Source organism: Aethalodelphis obliquidens, unplaced genomic scaffold (genome assembly GCF_003676395.1).
Source record: "Aethalodelphis obliquidens isolate GAN/ISIS:26980383/991018 unplaced genomic scaffold, ASM367639v1 scaffold7, whole genome shotgun sequence".
Taxonomy (NCBI): domain Eukaryota; kingdom Metazoa; phylum Chordata; class Mammalia; order Artiodactyla; family Delphinidae; genus Aethalodelphis; species Aethalodelphis obliquidens.
The window spans coordinates 56,597,048-56,619,269 of record NW_020837951.1 but is presented as its reverse complement, the minus strand read 5'-3'; the positions used below and the strand labels follow the sequence as shown (position 1 = coordinate 56,619,269).

Here is a 22,222-nt window from a genome sequence, read left to right as displayed (position 1 = left end):
CCAGTATTAACTGCGGTAGAATAAGCTGAGATGCTGGTGCAGGCAGGGCCCGTCAACAAAGACAGGGCTGGAAACGTGCAAGTGCTCCAGGTCCACCTAGCCTTCTGCTCTGCAAGGGGGAGGTGGGGGGAGGGAAACAGGGCAATGAACTAAGGCATTCGTTTTCAAAGTCCTGATTTGTTAACGAGATCTGTGCAATGAACTCTTATGCACTACTGTGGTTCTATGATGGCCCACAAAAAAAATCCACGGCAAGCACCTGTCCTACTCTATTGGGATAAGCTAGAAGATTTTTCTAATAAATATTTACACTCTAAATGTTTTACTTGCCATAAATGAAAGATGTATTAAAAGGAAAGCTGTTTAAAGACATTGGAAAACAATGTGAACAGCATTGATTAACTTTGTGTAAATTTTTTAAAAGATAGAGACAGACATATGCTAATATTTTTGAAAGGATATACAAGGAGTTGTTAAAAGGCTTTACCTTTAAGGAATGGACTAGAAAGGATGCCATTAAATATTTTTCTGTACTCTAAGGTTTTTGGCCATGGACATATACTAATATTTTATACATTTTTGTTGTTGTTGTTGTTGTTGCGGTACGCGGGCCTCTCACTGTTGTGGCCTCTCCTGTTGCGGAGCACAGGCTCCGGACGCGCAGGCTCAGTGGCCATGGCTCACAGGCCCAGCCGCTCCGCGGTATGTGGGATCCTCCCAGACCGGGGCATGAACCCGTGTCCCCTGCATTGGCAGGCGGACTCTCAACCACTGTGCCACCAGGGAAGCCCACTAATGTTTTATACATTTTAACAACAGGTAACAATACAAAGAGTCATCATGATTTCCTTTCAAATAATTTTCTGTAAAATTAAAAGGATTCTAGTACATGGCACACCATAATTTACTCAATGATTCCCATATCATTGGACATAATAGTTATAATTCAAGTTTTGCTGATAAAACTAGCACTACAACAATCATCTTTGTAAGTGTACTTTTGCCTGCATTTCCAATTATTTCCTAGGAGTGTAAGAAATGGATCAAAGGGCATGGAGATGTTGAGGGGTATTGATACACATTACCTTTTCAGGATACTTATCCCAATTACACCACCACCAACAGAAGTACAAAGTGATCAGTCTAACAAGTACATTCTCAAGAGTAATGGGAGTTTTCCTTATGTCTTTACTAATATGATAAGAAAAAAAAAATCCTTCAGTATTACTATGAATACTACTGAAGTCTGAACAATTTTTTAGTTTTCAAAGAAACAGGTTTTCATGCTATTTCAATAGTCATCAGAAGAGTCCAATTCTTTGTTAATTAATACTTAAAATTAAAGGACAGAATACACGTTCCTGAGAACTGGGAATATAAGAAACACTGAATATAATGACCAAGCCGTATAAAAATATAGTTTATGCAAATTTAGAAAGTTGCTGGAAACAACCTATTCTTTTCTCTTAATTCACATATGTATGCAGTATGTAAAAGTCATGTCTGGACGAGAGTCAAACTTAGCAGGAATCTACAATGTCCATGATGGTTTCCTTTCCAAGAATTTACAACACATGGTCTTTCGAATTCAACAGAGGGCCCAAGAGACACAGTATGTTTTTGAACACATAAGCAACAGCTCCTTCAAATGTCTCCTCTTGGCAATCTGGCCCACAGAACTCCAAATGCTGCCCTCATTTTGGCAGAAAGTAAAAGTGAATGAATGTGAGAATTCAGTAGAAATATATAAAGCAATCCATCTGCACAGCCTGCTGTTAGCACGTATGCTGCAAATACTATCCCCACAGCCACTGTTTCTCAGCACCTCAGGCCTGAACCCCACCAGTCTTCCCCAAATAGTATTAGGGAGTTCCCTGACTTAGAAATGACCATGATGAATGGCTTTTTAAAAATGTACTCAGTGAGAGAGGCATGGTGCTAGGTGCCTGCCCCCATTGTGGCCCCCATCCTGGTAAGGCACCAGTTAAAGCCCTCTTTACAGGTAGGAAAACTATGGCTCACAGATGCAGGTTACACAAGTACCACACACAGAACCAGAATTCTAACACGGCTCTGTGTGATTGGGTTGGGTCTTTGTTTGCTTGCACTCAAATTAGCCATCAAAGCACTTTAACTAAGGAAAGAAATACTCTGGAGATGGAGCAACAAACACTTGTATTTCTGACAGAGTTATGAAAAATAAAACACTGGCCTGCTTTCTCCAGGCTTTGATTTTAAACAGAAGCCTTTCAGCTCTCTGACCTGGTGTCCAAAGCATGGGCTTTAAGCTAGGTCTCGTCCCCTTAAGATCGCAGGCTGGAGACTTCAGTGCTTCCTTGTCCTCATTTAGAGAGACGAGTCTCCCATTACTCTCCTAGGGCAAGCTGGCGGTTTCCTCTATTTCTCCACCAATCCTACCCTCCTTTCTATTTGGCCAAGATTGGCCCACTGATCTGATCCATCATCGCTGGAAAAGGAAACGGGAATTCTCTTAGACCAGCCAGGCCCACCACTGAGCCAAGGTCAATTCCCCAAACTGGAATTCTGCGAGAAAGATGCAGAGGAAACACAATCCTAACCCACCACACATCTATCCAGTCCCCACCACAACTCTGCAAGGCTCCTTACAGATTTAATTTCATTTATTTTTCAGAACAACTTAAAGAGGCTATAATCTCCATTTTACATATGGGAAAAAGGTATTTAAAGAGGTTAATTAAGTACTTGCTCCAATCACACAGTTAGTAAAAGGAAAAGGCAGAATTCAAGTCAGAGCCTGGCCAAGCCTTGAACTTGTTGTCCGCCTTCACTGCACAACAATGCCTCCCTAATATATGAGGAAAATGAAGCTCAGAAGAATTACATACAGCCTGAGAGGGATTCAAGACAGTCTGTTAGTCTCCAAAGTGTCAGCCGCCTCCACTACCCTGTGTCACGTCAGGAGTGATCCTGATGACAATACTAAGCAGATCATGGAATCTCAGTAACTACTTGAGCTATATTTCTAATGAAGCATCTTGAAGGGAGATATAAGATATAATTAATTTTATAAAGCTAACTTTGATATTATACATGGAACATAAGGCATGCTAAATTCTTCTGCTTTAATGTTTTTCTAGCCTTTTACTAAAAGACTATAAAATATTAGCAATGTTGGTAAAATACATACATACAATCCTCATTGCCTATCTGCCAAAATACTGCTAGTTATGATTATAAAATAGACAGTTCCCCAATATTACGATTTTATTTCTTCATATTTTTAACAACACTAATTTGAAACTTCCCTTACTTAGCTACTTATTCATTGGTCATACTCAAGTATGATAAAAATCAAAATATCGGACAGTAAGAGAAACAAAACTCCATCATAAAACTGCACTCAGCATTATAAATAAGCAAGAGGCATACAAGTATCGATATTGCTCTCACTTAAGGACAGCACTTGGCAGGATCAGCAAACTGATCAATACAAATGAAAGACAAAAATAATGCCAGATGGAATTAGCTGTGAGCACTAACTATCACAGATAGAGCCACAAGGAATCAATCAGTGCTCTAAGCTATCATGTTGGAAATCATCCCTCCAGAGTATCTGGAATGTCCAGAAGATACTCTTGCTTTACCTTCCTCCTTTCAGAATGAGGCAAAAAAAAATATTACTAGGCATAGTTTGTAGGGAATAAAAGCATAGTAAATTTAAAATGCTAGGCATGGCTGAAAGAGGGAGAGAACCAAGCACTGGGCTTCTATATTATATCAGACTTTTTTAGGGTCTGCCTAACTGGGGGCACCTTTCCTCTTTGAATCGTCTAACGCTCTGATTCTTCTAACTGCGAAAGTGCGGAAATGTTAAAACAGTAATAGAGATTAATCAGGGGTTTCTTCACCCATTCTTTATTCCCTTTGATATTTAAATATCAACACCCTGTTCAGCTACTACCGTCATTACTTTCAACCTTCTGCTTGAGAAGGGGCTCTGGTGGGAGAGTGTTCCGGGGCTGCAGCCCCCGTGGGAATTTCCGGGCTACAGTTCTGACAAGCGGTTCTGAAGAGAGGTGTGTTCACGCTTTCTATCATCTTGCTCACAGCAGAGGGAGGATAGACTGTGGATCCACAGATTAAAGTCTAATTATTGCCACTGACCTCAGTGAAATCCCATTAAAGCTCTCTTTTGATTCAAAGAGGTCACAGCAAATGATCAAGTAGGCAAGATGCCTACATCAAACTTCAAACTGGGCATCTGCTCATGTTGCTTTTGTTCAATCAGCAGAGAACAAGTATCTTGAAGGAAAGGGAACAGTGACCTTGGTTGGCATACCTTATATAAGAAGTCCTAATTCACACTTAGCTCTTCTGTTGAGAAAGGAAAATCACTATGTGGCTAGGCCAAGGGTTCAGACCCCACCTGAGGAATTTTCCCGAGTCCTCCTATAACTAGCTTTTTCTGTAATTTACAGCATTGAATCAAAAGATTATATAGATCTTTTGAGGGAGGTACTGTGCAAGAACAAACAATTAGCAACCAGATCGTAAAGTTATCAAGTGAATCCTTGTTAGGATTAATCACTAGCAAGCGGTCGTCCCCATATTCAAATCCAGCCCCACTAGCTACAAACTGTGCTCTCTTTACCCCTCGCCATGCTGCCTCCTAATCAACATGTGGACATTTCCACCACAGCTTTTGAATAAATTTAGGAACAGGACCACTATTTCAACAGTACAGTCTTAGCAAGGCAAAGTGATTTTCCCAAAGAAAATCAGCTTATTGGTGTTAGAAGAACTGACTTTATTTTAATGGTCCATGTTTCCTTTTTCTTAGGTTGTCCGAAAACCTTCCAAATCGATCATTTCCCTTCCTGCTATGAAATCTTAGGCTTCATCATCTGAATTGACGTGATGAGTTAAGTTGTAAAAATGGATGTCACATATGGACTGGAAAGCTTTAGGTTCTCAGAAGAAAATGTTTAAATGTGGTAAATTTATACATTACATTTATATACAAATTGCATTTATAATTATTTTGGTCTGTTTGATAGAGCTGCCAGTGAACCTTTAGCTGCAATGTAAAAAAGAAAACATCAACCCAAACAACAAAGGCCTATTTAATTCACTAAAGACCACTGGTTCTCAACCCAAAGCATCCAGCAGACTCACCTAGGGGGATTTTTAAAATGCAAATGCTGTATCCCTTCACCAGAAATTCTTATCCTATTGGTCTGGGTGGGTCCATGCTTTTAAAGCTCCCAGGGTTGAGAACAGCTGCTGTAGACTCTAAATGTGGATCGACTGACCAGACAGAGACCACACATGTCTTGTTTACTACTTTCTTAACTGAAAGCACAGGGCCCAGCACATAACAGGTGCTCTCCCAAAATGACTTGCCATTTACTTTCCTAGCTTCCTTATGGTTTGGGTTGGCCATGAGATATAAAAGTTTTTTCAGGTAGGGTTCAAGGAAAGATTTTCCTCCCAGATAGAGGGACGAGGGTGAGCCACATTCTTGCATTGTCCCCCTCCTTCCTCCTTGGAAGAAACACGTCTGCAGTAAGCACAGCTATAGTGGCAAGCTTGCTAATAAATACCCTCCCACGGAGGAGAATGAGACAGAAGGAGGGGAAGAGCATGAGACCTCATGACAGTGCTGAGATGCACCAACCCTGGGGCCACCTGGCTCCGAATCCCTCAAGCGAGGAAACCACCCCTTACTAGATAAACCATTGCTTGTCTTCTCAGTGGTAGTTGCAGAAGGAGGAAAACACAGTAAACCCTGTGTGGGAGAGAATGAGAAGCTGTGGGGAACCAGGAAATCTGTTTGTTATAAATGCTGGGGGTGCCCAGAGCCCAAATGATTCTCCCATTATCCCTCTGTTCCCTTGAGGGGCTGGCCAACCTGCTTCCCTCAAATACTGCCAAGGTGTTCTTCCCACTACTCTCCTAGAATTCTGGATCACCACTGACCAGAATACTCACTCCCAACTTCTACCGTCTTCTCCAAACATTTATCTAGGACACAGCCTTTTACGGAATTTTTTACTGTGTTTACTGTTATAAACACTGAAAAAAAAAAAAATGGAAAAGGCAAAAGAAATGGTAAACAAAAAATTCCCCAAAGCTTCAAAAAGTGCTTCAATAAAATTAGGTCCCTGATAATCATGAAATATGTCAAGGTAGGAGCATAATAAACTTTGTTCTGATTCTCTACATACAGACCTTTTTGTCCAGACTGATGCCTCAGGATCCCCCTCACTCCTCAAAATGAAGAAGGAAGTAAAGAACCTTTGTTTTTCCCCAACTTAATCAAAGAGTAGGGTGGTCAAAGCCTGAGAGGTAACGATGGGCTAAAAAAGAATTCATAAGTAGGTTGATCAACAGATCATAAGAATACAGAATAAAGTGTCCACTGGCTTTAAGAACCCAAACAAAAACAAATGCCAGAGAGAATCACCACCACCTGGTGGTGATTGTCAACTACAGCTTACGTGGGACAGGATCATTCTGAAGCCTCAAGTATCTTAAAAGCGATCCTACAAATCACATACTTGGCTGGCACCTGTTTAACCCACCACATCCAAGGAGATGAATCCAGAAGGATATGGGGCACTAGGGGGCCAACCTTCTGCCTCTAATCTCAACCTCACCATCCTCATTTTAGGCAACATCCCAACTCCTTGGTTTGAGAAAGGGGGCTAGTAGAGGACAGAAGACATGCATTATCTCTGAGATGGCAAGAAGTAACATGTGTGAAGTGCCCTGCACAACGCCTGGCGGATTGTGAACAATGTCGGCTACTACTACTATCAAACTAGATGAAAGGAGAATGGCTTAAAGACAAATTAATTTTTCTCAGTATAGGGTACACATTATTCAAAAAGCCAATTTACTTTTTTTTTAAGGGATTGAGTTAACTAAAGCCTCAAAAACAGATATTATCTTGATTTCAGGTTAGCAACAGTATCATAAACCATATACCTAGTTCCATTCAAATCCCATAATCCAGCAAATTTAAATTAGCACTGAATGAAATCAGGCTCCCTATCTCTGAGGACTCAAGCCCCAAATATCTCTCCTGCAGACACAATATATACTAATCAATTGGCTCTCCTAATAGTCTACTTGAAGTCTCAGATTTTCTGAATCCCACAACTCAATACTTCATCAGAACAAAATGGGGACATAACGTGACTATTTTCTTTCTTAATACCTCTTCTCGTTACATAAATACTAACTTCCCAGTTAGAGTACAAACTCCTAAGGACATGACTTTGTATGCTTCTTTTTCTCTACATGGTATTTTCTCTTCTTTCCTTTAAGCTCTGTAAAAAAGGCAGAGGAGAGTCACTCATCAGCACTGCTATGTTGTACCGCCAGGATCCAGGACATAGAGACAAAGTAGAGGTAAAAAGATAAAGTGCAGAATATAAAATCACTAAACTCCCGAAGTTCATATTTTATATGCCATACCAGACACTTAAAATCAGAATGCCAAGAACTGTTAAATGAGCAATGTGCAACACTGTCTACATTTTCTTTCCTTCACAAGCTGTAAGAATAGAGAAATGTCACTACACTGGTATTCTACAATCCAAAGCATATTAAAATATAACCTAGAGACTCACTGTTAAAATGATTCCTGATTACTTTAATAAAGACCGCCCAAGATTAAAGATTTTTTAGGACAACTGCTACCTGACTTAGGAAAAACCAAATTTAATTTAAGAGAAGGATTGAAATATAAAATAAAATGAACCCATATCATGGTTCTTGCATCAAAGACAATTTAATAGTTGAAATCCCTTCCAGATTAAAAGGAAATCAATTTCAACATTCTATCATCTCTTTTTAAACTTGTTCAAACGTTTGAGAATTCAAATGTCCGAATGCTTTAAAGTTAGATAGTGAAGTAATGCTCTTGGAGTTCATAAGAGAACATTCCCAGCTCTGCAGTGCAATTTTTCAACTTTCTGGCATATCATGTTAATAGATTATCACTTAAAATAAAATTAATGTAAAATATGAGATATCATTTTGGAGTCACCAACTATTACCTTTCCTTCCAAGAAGATAATGTTATTTATCATGCCACAGATAAGTCTCTCATGCGGCACACACTGTCATAAATACACTGCTTCTGATGGTGTAGGCTAGATATGACTGTCCCCCAGACAATGATTCGTTTTTACTCAAGAAAATCAGTACAGTAAATAACTTTTCTTCCCTTAGAGACAATCATAGTGCTGGAGGCTGCTGCAACACAAAAACATAATATCTTCACAAATGTCTCCAAACAGTCAAGCTGAAAATCTAAGCCAAAGTTTCATTTAACAGCCTGTCAGTTTTCTGATGTGAAGCTAATGAATGCAGTGGCAAACAAATCCATCAAACCTAACATCAAAACAACGGCACTTCATCCCACCAAACGGAAATGAAATACAACCTGCAGGCCAGCTCTCTGATCCGTCCTAGCTAGGAAGCAGACCTGTGAATGCCACCACAGCTGCTGCACAGAAGTTACCACAGACTCCATTTCACCACAGACAGAACGAACGTTCCAGGAACAGAAAACATTCATCTCGAATATACAGCAATATCTTAGTTCAACTGCTATGCAATCTGGTAGATATTTTTAAATCTCTACTAGAAAAAAATATATAGTGTTTCACTCTAGATTACTCTGATATTCAAAGCTAGAAAAATGCCTAAAATAACTGGATGATATGTTCCACTCATACTATAGCTTTGCAAATGGAGGTTTATTAAAAGCCCTTCTGCTCTTTATGAAAGCTCCTTGAAGACAAAGAAAACAAGTCCTTTTGTACAATCATGTAGCACAATTTCTGTTTCAGAGAAGAAACTCACTGGGCACTCACCAAAGCTGAACTCTGCCTATAAGTAGGCATATGGGTACGTGGCCACCTGGAACATTCCTCTCAATTTTTTTCAGTGAAAAACCTTAATTCTGATAAATTAAATGGGGTGGGGGGGAATTATACAACTGCTTTCTTAGGTAGGTGGGCCCTCTTAAGGCAAGGCCCTTCTCTTCTGGAGTATCATGCAGGATTTGGCTTGCTATATTTACTAGGTCAAGGCAAAAAAGAGCTGAATGATCCTAAAGAGAAGAGAGGGAAAGATGGAAACAAGAGGAATGGCAAGGCCAAGGGCATTAGCAGGAATTTTTAGAAACAAGGATAGTCAAATTAAGTTGCTATCATGGCTCATTTCTACCTATGTCTGTTACCTAAAGACCTTCTCCACAATCTAGGCACAAAAAAAGCCTTATGTGAGAGGTGAGGCAGTTTGGGTAGATAGTATAATAAAGAGCCCTCTGGACTAAGTGCTAGAATACAGGGAACATACCGACAGGCAGTAGAATATCCACATAATAATTATTGTTGTTATTATTATTATTTAGTTGAGAATATCAAAGGTTCAGGAATTTGCTGAAATTTGGAAGACGAGTATTTGGGATCACCACAAATAATGGCATGGAAGTTCTAATCAATGTTAGCTATACTTTAAACAAAGAGAAGGTTTCATGAACCAATACCACATACCAAAAGGTCAGTAATACGTTCAAAGGAAATCCACAGAAACCCCATCTCCTGTCCTGCTCCAGAGATGCCACCAGAGGTCAAGTAGCCAACAACAAAGGAAGCAGTCCTGGATCCCTTGCAGTGCCAACTCTACCCTCACTTCTGGCTCCCATCAAATAGGTCAGCCTCCAAGTGATGAATTCACAGATACATACATGGTGCCTGGTATAAAGCAGACAAGCATTACCTGAAAAAACAGAGCTCTGTCCCCATCTACATTAAGCCACCTGAATGGCTTAAAAGGTTCCTATTAACCAAGGCCTGCTGGCTGTTAAACAAAGACCACCAATAATATCAGTGAACCTGGGGTTATCTTTCCAAAATTATTTTTTAAATTAAAAAATAACCTCTGGGGGACTTCCCTGGTGGTCCAGTGGTTAAGAATCCACCTTCCAATTCAGGGGACGCAGGTTCGATCCCTGGTCAGGGAACTAAGATCCCACATGCCATGGGACAACTAAGCCCACATGCTGCAACTACTGAGCCCGCATGCCACAACTACAGAGCCCACGCGCTCTCAAGCCCGCGCACCACAACTAAAGAGAAGCCCGCATGCTGCAACGAAAGATCCCACATGCTGCAACGAGGATCCCATGTGCCACAACTAAGACCTGATGCAGCCAAATAAATTAAATAAATTAATTTAAAAAAATAACCTCCCGTTAACAGCTCTTGTCTATGTTATGAAATTAGAAATATTGGTTTGTAATATATGAAATATTATCAGTAGAGATCCTTCACTCTGCACCACGTTAATTAATTAATGCCACACCACAGATACTTTATCAGATGATTTTATATATTCAAATCAACATGCGACGGGTAAAGCAGATGTCATTCCCCAGTGCTTCAACTATAAAAAGTATGCCACTATTTTTAAAATTATCCCCCCTAAATGCATAACTCATTATCACTTGTGAAAAATTACTGTTTTTTAAATAGTTATCATTTAGAATGAATTGAAGAAGACAAAGAATTAAGACTAACCAATTTGGCCATCATCAAAGTTAAAAGTCTTTAAGTACAATTCATAATTAATTCACTATACATTACATTTGTCCCCAGCAAAACACAAAAACTGCCCAATTTACAAATTTTCCTAAGATTAAAAATTACACATGTTCACACACACACGTAAATACACACACACACAATACAGTAAATTCATAAGGTTGCCTAAAGAAACAGAACTTGAAAATCAATAAAAATATGTGTCAAATAAGGGATAAAAGACAATAAAATCTTCCCTCAAAATGCCATCACGGCACATTATAACGTAAGCAAACTTAATTTAGAATAGCCCAGAAAAACATTAATACTGAGGAATAAATTTAAGAAAGCCTAAGGATGTTTTAGTGAAACATTCAAAATTGTATCCAAGATTAGTTTCCTATTTTTATGCAGAATAACCAAAATTCATTACACGAATCAAAGTAGATCCTTTTTTTTTTTTTAATTAATTTATTTTTGGCTCTGCTGGGTTTTCGTTGCTGTGCGCGGGCTTTCTCTAGTTGCGGTGAGCGGGGGCTACTCTTCCTTGCAATGCACGGGCTTCTCATTGCAGTGGCTTCTCTTGTTGTGGAGCATGGGCTCTAGGCGTGCGGGCTTCAGTAGTTGTGGCATGTGGGCTCAGTAGTTGTGGCTCGCGGGCTCTAGAGTGCAGGCTCAGTAGTTGTGGCACACGGGCTTAGTTGCTCCGTGGCATGTGGGATCTTCCTGGACCAGGGCTCGAAACCGTGTCCCCTGCATTGGCAGGCGGATTCTTAACCACTGCGCCACCAGGGAAGTCCCAAAGTAGAGTCTTAATACGTCACCATGTCAGTTATCAGTTGAAGCTCTCTGTGGTAGGTAGAATGCTGACACCCACACCCCCCACCCCCACTTGGTTCCACCCCTAACAGCAAAGATATCCATGTCCTAGTTCCTGCAATCTGTGAATATGTTATTTTTTATGACAAAAAGGATTTTGTGGATTGCTTGCTCTGAAATGTAGGGGACCAAAGCAAGGACCTGAGAGAGGCCTCTAGGAGCAAAGACCTGGTTGACAGGCAGCAAGGAAACAGGAACTCAGTCCTACAACTGCCAGGAACTGAATTCTGCCAACAATCTCACTGAGCAAGGAAGTGGATTCTTCGTCAGAATCTCCAGTAAGGAATGCAGCCCTGCAAGCACCTTGAATTTTGCTGGTTAGACCAATGTTCAACGTATAACCTACAGGACTAGGAAACAGTACAAGAGTATTGTTTGCAACCACTAATTTTATGGTAATTTGCTACAGCTGCAATAGAAAACTAATACATTCTCAGAATAGCACTACCTCACCAAAAGTAAGGAAAGAGTGGAGACAACACCTAGAAACATCTCAAACACATGTAATTACAATTTTAAATTAACCGGCCCAAACTGCATTATAGCCATTGAATATTTTGTACCCAGTAAAAAAAAAACCAGAACCAAGACAGTCATATCCCCTGACTAAATTGAATGATATAAATCAACACAGCATGAGTGGATACCCACATAGCTAAGTTATTTTCCTCCCAACAAATCTATGAGGTAGAGAGGGATTTTTAATCTATAGGAAGAAACGAAAAGAAGAAATGACTTTCCTGATGTTCTCTGGCTAGCAAGAAGATGAGCTGGGCCTCAAATCCCTGCCTCTTCCACTACGAGGCTCTGCTTCCTAACAGCCCCACAGGTCTGGGCTCCATCAGCTGAGAGAGACCTCAGAGAGGACCACTCCTGACCTCTCTTACTTGGTCACACTCCACTCCCACTCTGACCACCCGGAAAGGTGGAAATGCACTCAGGACATTTTAGTCTTGGGAAGAAGCCAATACTCAGAATTAGAACTGAAAGTTGTAGTAAACAAGAACCAACTAATTTTTCTGGTGACTGACAGCTGGGATAGCTGACTTATTATGTCAATGATTAAAGATGCAAACCATAAAATAACATACCTTGTTATAACCTCAGGGCTATGACACTGTTTTGATGCAGATACAAGCATTACTTTTCTGCAAAAGCACGGCAGTAGCTGACCAAGGTATGTACACCGGGCTTTCTGTTTTTTTATTAGGTTTACTGTATTATGAAGGATGCGTAAGGGAAAGAAGTAGTTCAGTTCTGCTCCTTTCTAAATTACCCCTCATAAATAAAAATTACTTAGAACAGAGAAAGTCTTCTAATAGCAGGAGATTTCTTTTATGTCACGAATTCATTCGAATGCTTTCTGAGTTGCTATACTTTTATTTTAATATATTATACAATTTTCTAAATACCTGTGTAAAATAAACCTAGAGTTGTCTTCCCTGAATATATTTCTATCCAAGTTCACTCAATGGTTCCACATGGAAGTTTTATCAATGTAGAATGAATAGTATTTGCCTGGACCATGCAGTGGCCAAGATAAGGCTATACAGGCTGTATGTGCCATTTTCCACCAAACATATGTCAATTTTACATACTCTGTAGTAAAACACACAGTTTCATTAAGAAACTGCCCTCTGCCAGCCTGTACATCTGCCTTAAAATCCACAGGAAAGGAAGCAATCTAATAGGAGCTACCATCACTTTGAAGATGTCCTCTATTTAACGCTGCAGGGGGGCAATTAATGAAATTTAACACAAGTTGCTTGTGAATGAAAATACACAGTTTGTGAACTAAATTAAATATACTGAGCAGGAGATGCAAATTTTTATACCAAATTTAACATTAAGATATATTACTTGTTAAAATACATTCTATACTATTACTTTCAAAAAATTCATTTCTACACTAAAGGCAGTTTGAATTATTTCTTCTGACCATCCTCCCTTCACCTCTTGTTAACAATTTTACCACTTTCCTCTGTAACTAGTTGTTTTCTAAGCCATGGACTGAACTCTAACATGGAAGGAGCCACATCTACCTAATATGGAGTCACAGGGAGCCACCAGAAAATCTCACGAAAAGACTGCTGGCCTTAAGAAAGAAAGCACTGGTTGCATAAAATTACCTCTCAAAGTAAATTGCTCCACATTAATCTCAAAACAGGAAAACACTGCTACAAATATTAATATAGCCTATGTAAAATAAATATATCTGTCTGGAATAAATTACTATGGTGACAAGCACACAACATCATTGAGGAAAAAAATAAATGCTGCATGTGCTCTTAGCTTTCCTACTATAATAATCAGAATACACATTTAATTTAAGCGTTTGGGGCATAACTTACCAATTTAGCAACCTTCCCATAGTCAATCCATCTGACAGTAGCAAAATTTGTAGATTCTGCACAGTTGAAACCATGATTAAAACCAGCATGGTAGCCATATGGGAAAGTGATCATAAATTCGCCAGCCTCCTGGGTGATCTGCAGGGTAGAAAACATATAATATTTCCCAATTATAAGACTTACCAAATTGCAAATACAGTTAAAATGTATTTCCTATTAAAAAAGAAGAAAAAATATGATGTCCGAGATATAAAAGAAGTCCCCCCAGATCCTTTACTTAATCCTTTAATAGTTTTTCAGGAGACTTTTAAAAGAATTTTCTAAACAGGGTGTGACCTTCTGGCAATGTAGTTCAATCATTCAGTCCATGATCAAAGAAATTATATTCTATTTGAAGATGTCTTTGTTTTATGTTATTCAAATAAATTTGTTCTTATTAGCATTCAATATGTATATTTTAATACCTTAAAAATTCACATTACTGGAATTATACAACAGGACTATCATAACTGACATTTTTCAAGTTAGAGCTATAAAAACTTTGATAACACATGCTGAATATTATGAATTCTTGTTGCTAAAGAGTTGATAGTATTCACCAAATTATCCTTTCATAATACTTACAAAACATTCAATTGACTTCATTCCATTTAATAGTAAAATTTCTACCAAATAGTTATTCAAATATATGTATAATATATAAGTATGTATGAGTGGATGAGTGCATTTTCAAATATAATTAAACTAGCTTGGGTAAATAAGCCAGCAGTCCAAAAGCAAAGATGAAAAATGTATTCAGTCCATTCCTAATTTTCAGATTACAGAAATTTGGTTTTTTTATAATCACCAAAGCATACAAAACACACCATGAGCTATAGAAATACAGTGAAGCTAAATTTTTCAGTGTTTTTTTTTTTTAACTTGTCTACTCAATGCTAGACTATCAAATATATAACTCACTGATTCATTCAGTTACCTTGGTTCATTTCAGTCCTAAAATGTTGATGAATGAATATGTGAATATGCACTTGTGTGGAAACATACAGGAGATACACTGTATAAATACAGGTGCACACACTGCAATTCAGTTACCATTTTAGGAATGCTAAAATGTTGTGTGTGGAAGTATTTTCTTTCTCAACAATTCTGAAATTTAGCTCATCACCCCCTCCCCTGTGACACCCCAGCAGGTGTTCTATTGCAATGAGTGGCAACCCAGCTGCCACCTGGCAGGAAGAGAATGGCTTATCAGTGTTCAACATGGTTCCAGTTCCATCATTCCGAGCCACGTTGAGAACAAAGCCTGATTCTCTCCTTTCCTGGTCTCACTGAATCTCATTAATTATAATTGTGCTTGGAAACTAGGCACTTCCTTGTACCATGTGATAAAACAAAACTCACTCTGCTCAACTGTTTCTAGCCCTATAAGGTGGAGGAAGAGGGTAAGTCTGTTGTCAGTGGGATAAGGAAAGTAGCTTCACTGCTCCACTGAATTCCACCTACAATCCTTCTCTACTCTCCCTAGAAAACCCTGTTCTTGCCATGTTGAAAAGTACCTGTTCCCATTAAATTGTTATGCCTCTATATAATTTCTAGAAACAGGTCAATCCCAGTTAGCCAAAATATAAGGCAAATTTACTGCCTCTATGTAACAAACTGATATTTAAAAAAAAAAAAAAAAGATATAGGGGTAGACAAGAACAAGTCCCTTTTAAGACTAACCAAGCATCATAATTCCATACGGCAAAAAATGTCAGAAAGGGTAGTGTACGTAATCAAAAAGCAGAAATTAGCTATTTGTTAAACATACTTTTTCATATATATGTATGAATATGTACAAATTCACTGAAAGAAGAAGAAAAAAATGTTAGTCCAACTGCAAAATGATTGCCTAAAGAGAGAAGGTTACACTGAGGAGGAAGATTGTGTTATTATTATATATAACCTGTACTGTGCAAAGCCCCTCATATAGATCATCACTTTTCATCCTCATAGTAGCCCTATTAAGTGGTACTATTATTATCCCCATTTTCCAGATGAAGAGACTGAGGCTCAGAAAAATTATGTAGTTTACCCAAGTGACGGAATCAGAAATGAACTTGGGAAGTATAATTCTGAAGTCTGTGCTACTCTGTCCCAGGTTATATTATCATCATCAGAGAATAAGCTCCTTGAGGAGCACACAATCATCACACACCCTTCATCAAGGTGGAAGGGGAAATGGTAGTATTTCATATGAAAAACTGCAACTGCCAATCAGCCCTCTAAATTGCTGGTGTCTCACCATCTGTGGACGAGCACTCACCCTTCCACTTCCCACAAAAGCCACGAAATGTCCCATCCTCAAAAGACCAGATGAGAGCCTGGTGCATCTAGTGATCTACCAAATAGCACTTGAAGAGCCTCGGCCCAGAAAGGAGTGTGAGGCACCTGCCTCCTTCTCCCCAAATTTGAGAAAGAAGCTACAAACTCCAAAGGCCTCCATCCTGGGCAAATGAGCCAATCCCGCAGTCCTGCTACTTCACACAACCCCTCTCCAAAGAACAGCTTGATCAATTCCTATCACCAGCCCAAAACCCACAGAGGTTTTCCTGCCTTGGAGGACTCCAGTCTACTCCTTCTCCTCTGCCTTCTAATATTTCAACTTAAATAAAAGTGCTTAATCAGGCTTATGCCAACCACCTGAAAGAACGTGCACTGACGATATGTCTGAGACTGGAAAGCCTGATGCCCAGAGGCATCTGCAAGTAAGACAAGGCCCGCCAGAAGGAATGGCCCCTCTGGGGGGGCGCAGCCTCTGACCTCTGTACCTGCAGTAGTGCTGCAGCCCACCCACACTTGTGGACCTTCTCCATAGTGCACATCTTCAAGGCACACTTTTTGTCATGGGTAAAAGTATGTGACTAAACCAGTGTTGAGAGCATCCTCATCACATAAGACAAGTATGTCTCATGCATGACTACTGCACAGCCTGTTTGTGAGAGAGCGGGACCACCTCAAGTTGGAGAATGTTTCTTCGTCCTTGCAAAAATTCTACTTTGAACAAAGCCTGGGCTGGGGGTGGTGGGGGAGGGAGGTGGAAGACAGGACTTTAAGGGCCTGAGATTAAGAAGAGGGAAAGATTTAGTCACAAGTGAAAAGCTTCTAAGGTGGAAAACAGCAAGGATTATGGGAAGACAGTCAAATAAAAAATGAAAAAGGGAGTGGAACTATTTTTTAATGTTTCTGAAGTAGCTAAGGTCTTAATCCTCCTCCAACTGAGAGAGACCTTTTATTTATCTGGTCAAAAGCTTTTTTCATTTCAGTTTCTTCACATAAAAATGCTCATGCTCTGTAATAATTCTGACCCAATTACTACCCACAGACACAAAGAAAGAGGGATCTAGCATGTACAGAGTCTTACAGAACTTAATCTTCAGAAATACCCCAAGAAGCAATATCTGATTATTAAATCATCAGGCAATTTTATCCATAATGAAATCTCAGTTGTATTATGTCTGAATGTGTTTAGAAATAACATACTGGCACCATAATCACTGATTCTAACCAACCAAACTGCTAATAAAAATTGCTCTGATTTCTTTAAAAAAAAGAAAAATAGATCACATACACATAAATTTTGTTGCTCATATAAGAGACTTCAATGGAGGAGAGCTATATATCTTATTCTCTCAAATGTGCTACATTTTACTTTCAGTATTGTTGTAAGTGAGCTAGAACTGCATGAAATCTCTAGTAAATGCATCTTGAAATAAAAGAAACTTCAAATTAATATTTAGGTAAATAACTGTTACCTAAATAAAACATGAATCTGAATTTTTCTCCCCACATCCTAAAAATCCTACCTGAAGTCAAAGATATATTAGTTTATGTTAAATTTGTCTTAAATACGAATACTATACACATTAAATGAATTTTTTAAAGAGTAACACTAATATACCTTGTCAAAGGGAATACCATATTTCTTCAATACTGAGGGAGATATCAGTGTCATCTTGTGGCGAAGAAATGCATCACACCCTTGAGAACTGCTTGGGAAAAAACCTAAATGGAAACAGTAATTATAAGCAGTAATGTGTCAATTAAGATAAAATTTCAAATCTTTTTTTAAGCTTATGTTCTAGTACTCTTATAGAATGACAGCTTTATGTAAATATAGACCAAGTCCACCATCAAAAACCCTGGTACTAAAAACCAGAGTCAGAATTATTAAAAATTAAACAATACATATTTATATAACCAAGGGTTGACCTTTTTTACAAAAAAAAGATCTGCCAAGAGTTGTTTGCATGATATTAAATGACTAAACCTACAAATTCCAATTTGTAACAGATCTGAACTCAATCTACCTATTAACTGATAAATGGACAAAATATTAAGGGAAGGTAGAAGAGGAAAATCTACATTTTAACAGGGGAATCTCTCATTTTAGACTCCTAGAAGCACTTGTCCCAATGCCTGGCATACAGTAGACACAGCAGTTTCCCACCCTTGTTTCTTTCTGATCGATTTTAAATAGTTTAACTGCTTCTAGTTTCCTGAAGTAACTCCCAACCAGGGCCAGTCAAAAGCTTGGAAACCTGTCTCACCAGCCTGTATGGGAACAGTACATACTGTTTTGAGGACTCCTTTAAATGAAGAAGCTCAACATGCAGAAACCCTTTCATTCAACAGTATATTATGCACTGAAACACAGTTGTTTCTCTCCATCTCTGCCTTCAATCCTGCAGTCTGTCTGAGGCAGACTCTCATTAACTCAGTTATGTAAGCTAGAGGAAAATGAATGTGCCTGATACCCTGTTCTTTACCTTCCTCACTCAGAGGGAAAAACCACCACACTGAGAACGGGAAAGCAAGAAGAGAAAGACAAGAGAAACATGGAAGAGACAGAGGAGAATCAGAGAGAGGACCCAGAAGGAACACAGAACTCACCAGGAAAGCATGTGTGATGTAGCTGGGTAAAGTGGGAAGAAGCACAGATGCTGTTTAACTCCTCCACTACCAAAATGAAGGCCACTGGAAATGCTACTTACCTAACTCTGTGGCTCACTACGTATAAACAGCTCAAGAATATGACCAGTCTGATGAAAGAATTACCAGCGCTCATTACCTAATCATGAACCATTTTAACCTCATAGAATAGCAAGGTTTTACAGGAATAGTTTTAAAGTAAACAAGCCTTTATTGATGCCACCATGGAGTACGTGAGGCCACAGATCATCAGAAGGAAACAAATGAAACATCTAAAAAAAAGCCATTAGGGTATAAAGAACCACCTGCAAAGAGCAGTATATTCTGCTTAAGCATCTACACCTGGATTTTTAAGACGAACAGACAGAAATATTTAAAAAGTACAACCAACAGAAACATCAGAAATACTATCATTCGCTACAATACCAATGGGAATAAAAGGAATAATTGTGCCCTATCTGGTCATTTAATGCAGCCCTCCGTTTATGGTTAATATTCATAATACATAAATAGAAAATAACCTTTGAAAGAATGCAGACCTTAGTGAATGGTGAGAAAGTACCATATAATGCAACAGCCGTATCTATACAATAAGATGTCCTGAGCCTACACCACAGAGAGTAAAGCACAGCAGGGCAGTCCCCAAGCACATAACCCACGGAAAAGTTTTAGCAATACAATTTAAATAGATCTATCAAACTTTTCAAATCTGTAACTCTGTGCAGCACTGCATGAATTAAGTTTTAAATTAAAATCAATGAAGAAAGAGGAGTCTACTTAATTTTCTTTTGATATGGATTTGTAATCAGGACCTGAACAATGTGATGACTGGTCGTTAGTTAAACTGGAAAACCACTGAAGGAAGGCAATTTGCCATATGTTAAGAACTTCATATTGGTTCAGAATTTATATTTTCAATAGGTTATCAGAATTATATTTCACATCGCCCTGGAAAACACCTCATAAACCACAAATTATGACATAATGTATGTGTCTCAAAATGAATTTTACCTTAAAATACCTGCAGAAGTACATGGTTCACACTCACCCTCACTCCACCATTTCTTAAAAATATTTTATTCAATATATAAAGAAGCCAATATAACCAGAATACTATTTGATACAAAATGATAATATCTTTTAAAACTCAGAACTATGCTGGCTAAAGGAATGTTAGCAGCTTTCATAACAAGTGAAAAAAACAAATTTGGAATCACATGTATGAAATATAACAAAAATAGATCAGATAGAAAAGATAAAATTTAATTAAAAATTCAATTTAAGACAATGAGTTTTTGAAAGTCACCAAATAAAGAGAAAACAAGGTATGTGTTAAAATTTTTGCAAGTTAAGTTCTTTAAAATATGCCTTTCAGAAACTTTTTTTTTTTCTATTCTAATATTTACTTTCTTAATGTGCTTTTTTTCTAAGTTTTCAATTTGGAAAGAATTTATTTGGAAGAAGTCTGCTCTTAAACTTACCATATTTGAATGTTACTACTGCAACATTCTGTAAGACTTTCCAATTTACCAGTCACATAATTGGAGAATCCACTCTTTCATAATCTTGAAAACCAGGAAGTTCCAATAACGAAACAGTTCTACACTGACCCCTCAAGTATCTAGTAGTGGACATAGCAGCTAGCAACTCACTACCCCACCTCACATACCCCATGGCCATCAGGTAACATGCCAGGTGTAGAAGAACACACAGAATAAACCTGGCACATCTTTCTGAGCATCTACTTATGTCATGCTAAATTACGTGGTTTATATTTGCATACAAACAAACGTATTAAGGGAGCAAGATGCAAAATCTGCATGAGTGTTGTGGAGTGGTAGAGTTTCACTCTCCTCCCTTGTAGGGATATTTTGGTGGAAGCATTTGAGAGGCAGCCTACTGTGAGGTGCAAACTATGTTATGGGATTTTGTGTAAATCTTGTCCAATCTCCTCTTACAGACACCTAACACACACGCTTACTTGAACACCAAATTTCCTCTCTCATTTACTGCTCACAACATACACCTTCTCATTGCTATTAAATAGCAGACCTAAGTTTTAGATGAAAAAACGTAACTGTTTGAACTATTTGAAGTCACCCTCATCTTGTCCACATGGCTAGCAAAATAAAAGAGAATAACAGTTAAGAATCCCTACAGAGACATGGATTCCTAGCACAAGTCCAACAACTCATATAGCCTTGTCTGGTCCCATAATCTCTCAGCTCCTCAATTTCCCCATTCATATAATCAGGATGCTAGTACTACCTTCCTCAGTGGGGTCTTTTTTTTCTCCCAGCATCAAGATACAATTGACATATAACATCATATAAGATATACAGTATAATGATTTGATATATGTATATATTGTGAAATGATTACCACGTTAAGTTTAATTCACATTCATCACCTAAAAATAGTTACAGCTTTTTGTGTGATGAGTAGCTTTAAGATCTACTCTTTTGGCAACTTTCAATACAGTATTGTTCATTATAGTCACCACAGGGTACAGTACATCCCCCAGAACTTACCAATCTTATAACTGGAAGTTTGTACCTTTAGACCCCCTTCACCCATTTTCCCCACCCCCTGCCTCTGGCAACCACCAAACTGTTCTCTGTACCTATAAGTTTGGTGTTTTAGATTCCACACATAAGTAACATCATACGGTATTTGTCTTTCTGTATCTGACTATTTAACTTAGCGTAAGGACCCCAAGATTCATCCATGTTGAAAGAAATGGCAGGATTTCCTTCTTCCTTATGCCTGAATAATAGTATATTGTATATATATATATGTATAACACTTTGCTTTATTCATTCACCTGTTGATAGACACTTAGGTTGTTTCCATGTCTTAGCTACTATAAATAATGCTGTAATATCAGGGGTGCAGATATATCTTTAGGACAGTGATTTCATTTCCCTCAAATATAGATCTAGAAGTAGAACTGCTGGATCATATGTCAGTTCTACTTTCAATCTTTTTCCACAGTGGCTATCCTCACTGGGTGGATCCTTATGGGAATCCAGTGAGATAATGCACAAAAAACTTAGCCATTATCAAAAAGTGGAAACAACCTAATGTCCATCAACTGAAAAATGGAAGAGCAAAATATGGTATATCCTTACAACGAAATATTAGTCAGCTATAAAAAAATATGAGGTACTGCTATAAGTTATAACATAGATATAACATAGAAGAACACTACATAAAAGAAGGCAGACACAAAAGATCACATATTATATGATTCCATGTATATGAAATATCCATAATATGTAAATACCTAGACAGAAAGCAGACTGCTAATTGCCAGGGGCTGGGGAGGGGTGGGAGGAAATATAGCATGACCAATTAAAAAATACAGGGTCGGGACTTCCCTGGTGGCACATTGGTTAAGAATTCGCCTGCCAATGCAGGGCACACAGGTTCAGTCCC

The 22,222-nt window shown here is 38.5% G+C and overlaps 1 protein-coding gene across 5 annotated transcripts in view; it reads right to left on the bottom strand.

The window, feature by feature from the left end:
- The window catches only part of KDM4C (lysine demethylase 4C), a 400,366-nt gene that overhangs the window by 268,092 nt on the left and 110,052 nt on the right, over positions 1 to 22,222 (bottom strand). For 3 of the 5 annotated variants that reach the window (XM_027105850.1, XM_027105851.1, XM_027105852.1), the window contains exons 7-8: positions 17,754 to 17,857; positions 13,814 to 13,951 (exon numbers count right to left, since the gene is read on the bottom strand). In XM_027105850.1, coding sequence (XP_026961651.1) covers positions 13,814 to 13,951; positions 17,754 to 17,857 — 242 coding nt within the window. Of the gene's footprint in view, positions 1 to 736; positions 6,342 to 11,336; positions 11,813 to 13,813; positions 13,952 to 17,753; positions 17,858 to 22,222 lie in introns of those variants that run through there. The other 2 variants (XM_027105855.1, XM_027105854.1) reach the window with 2 other exon arrangements.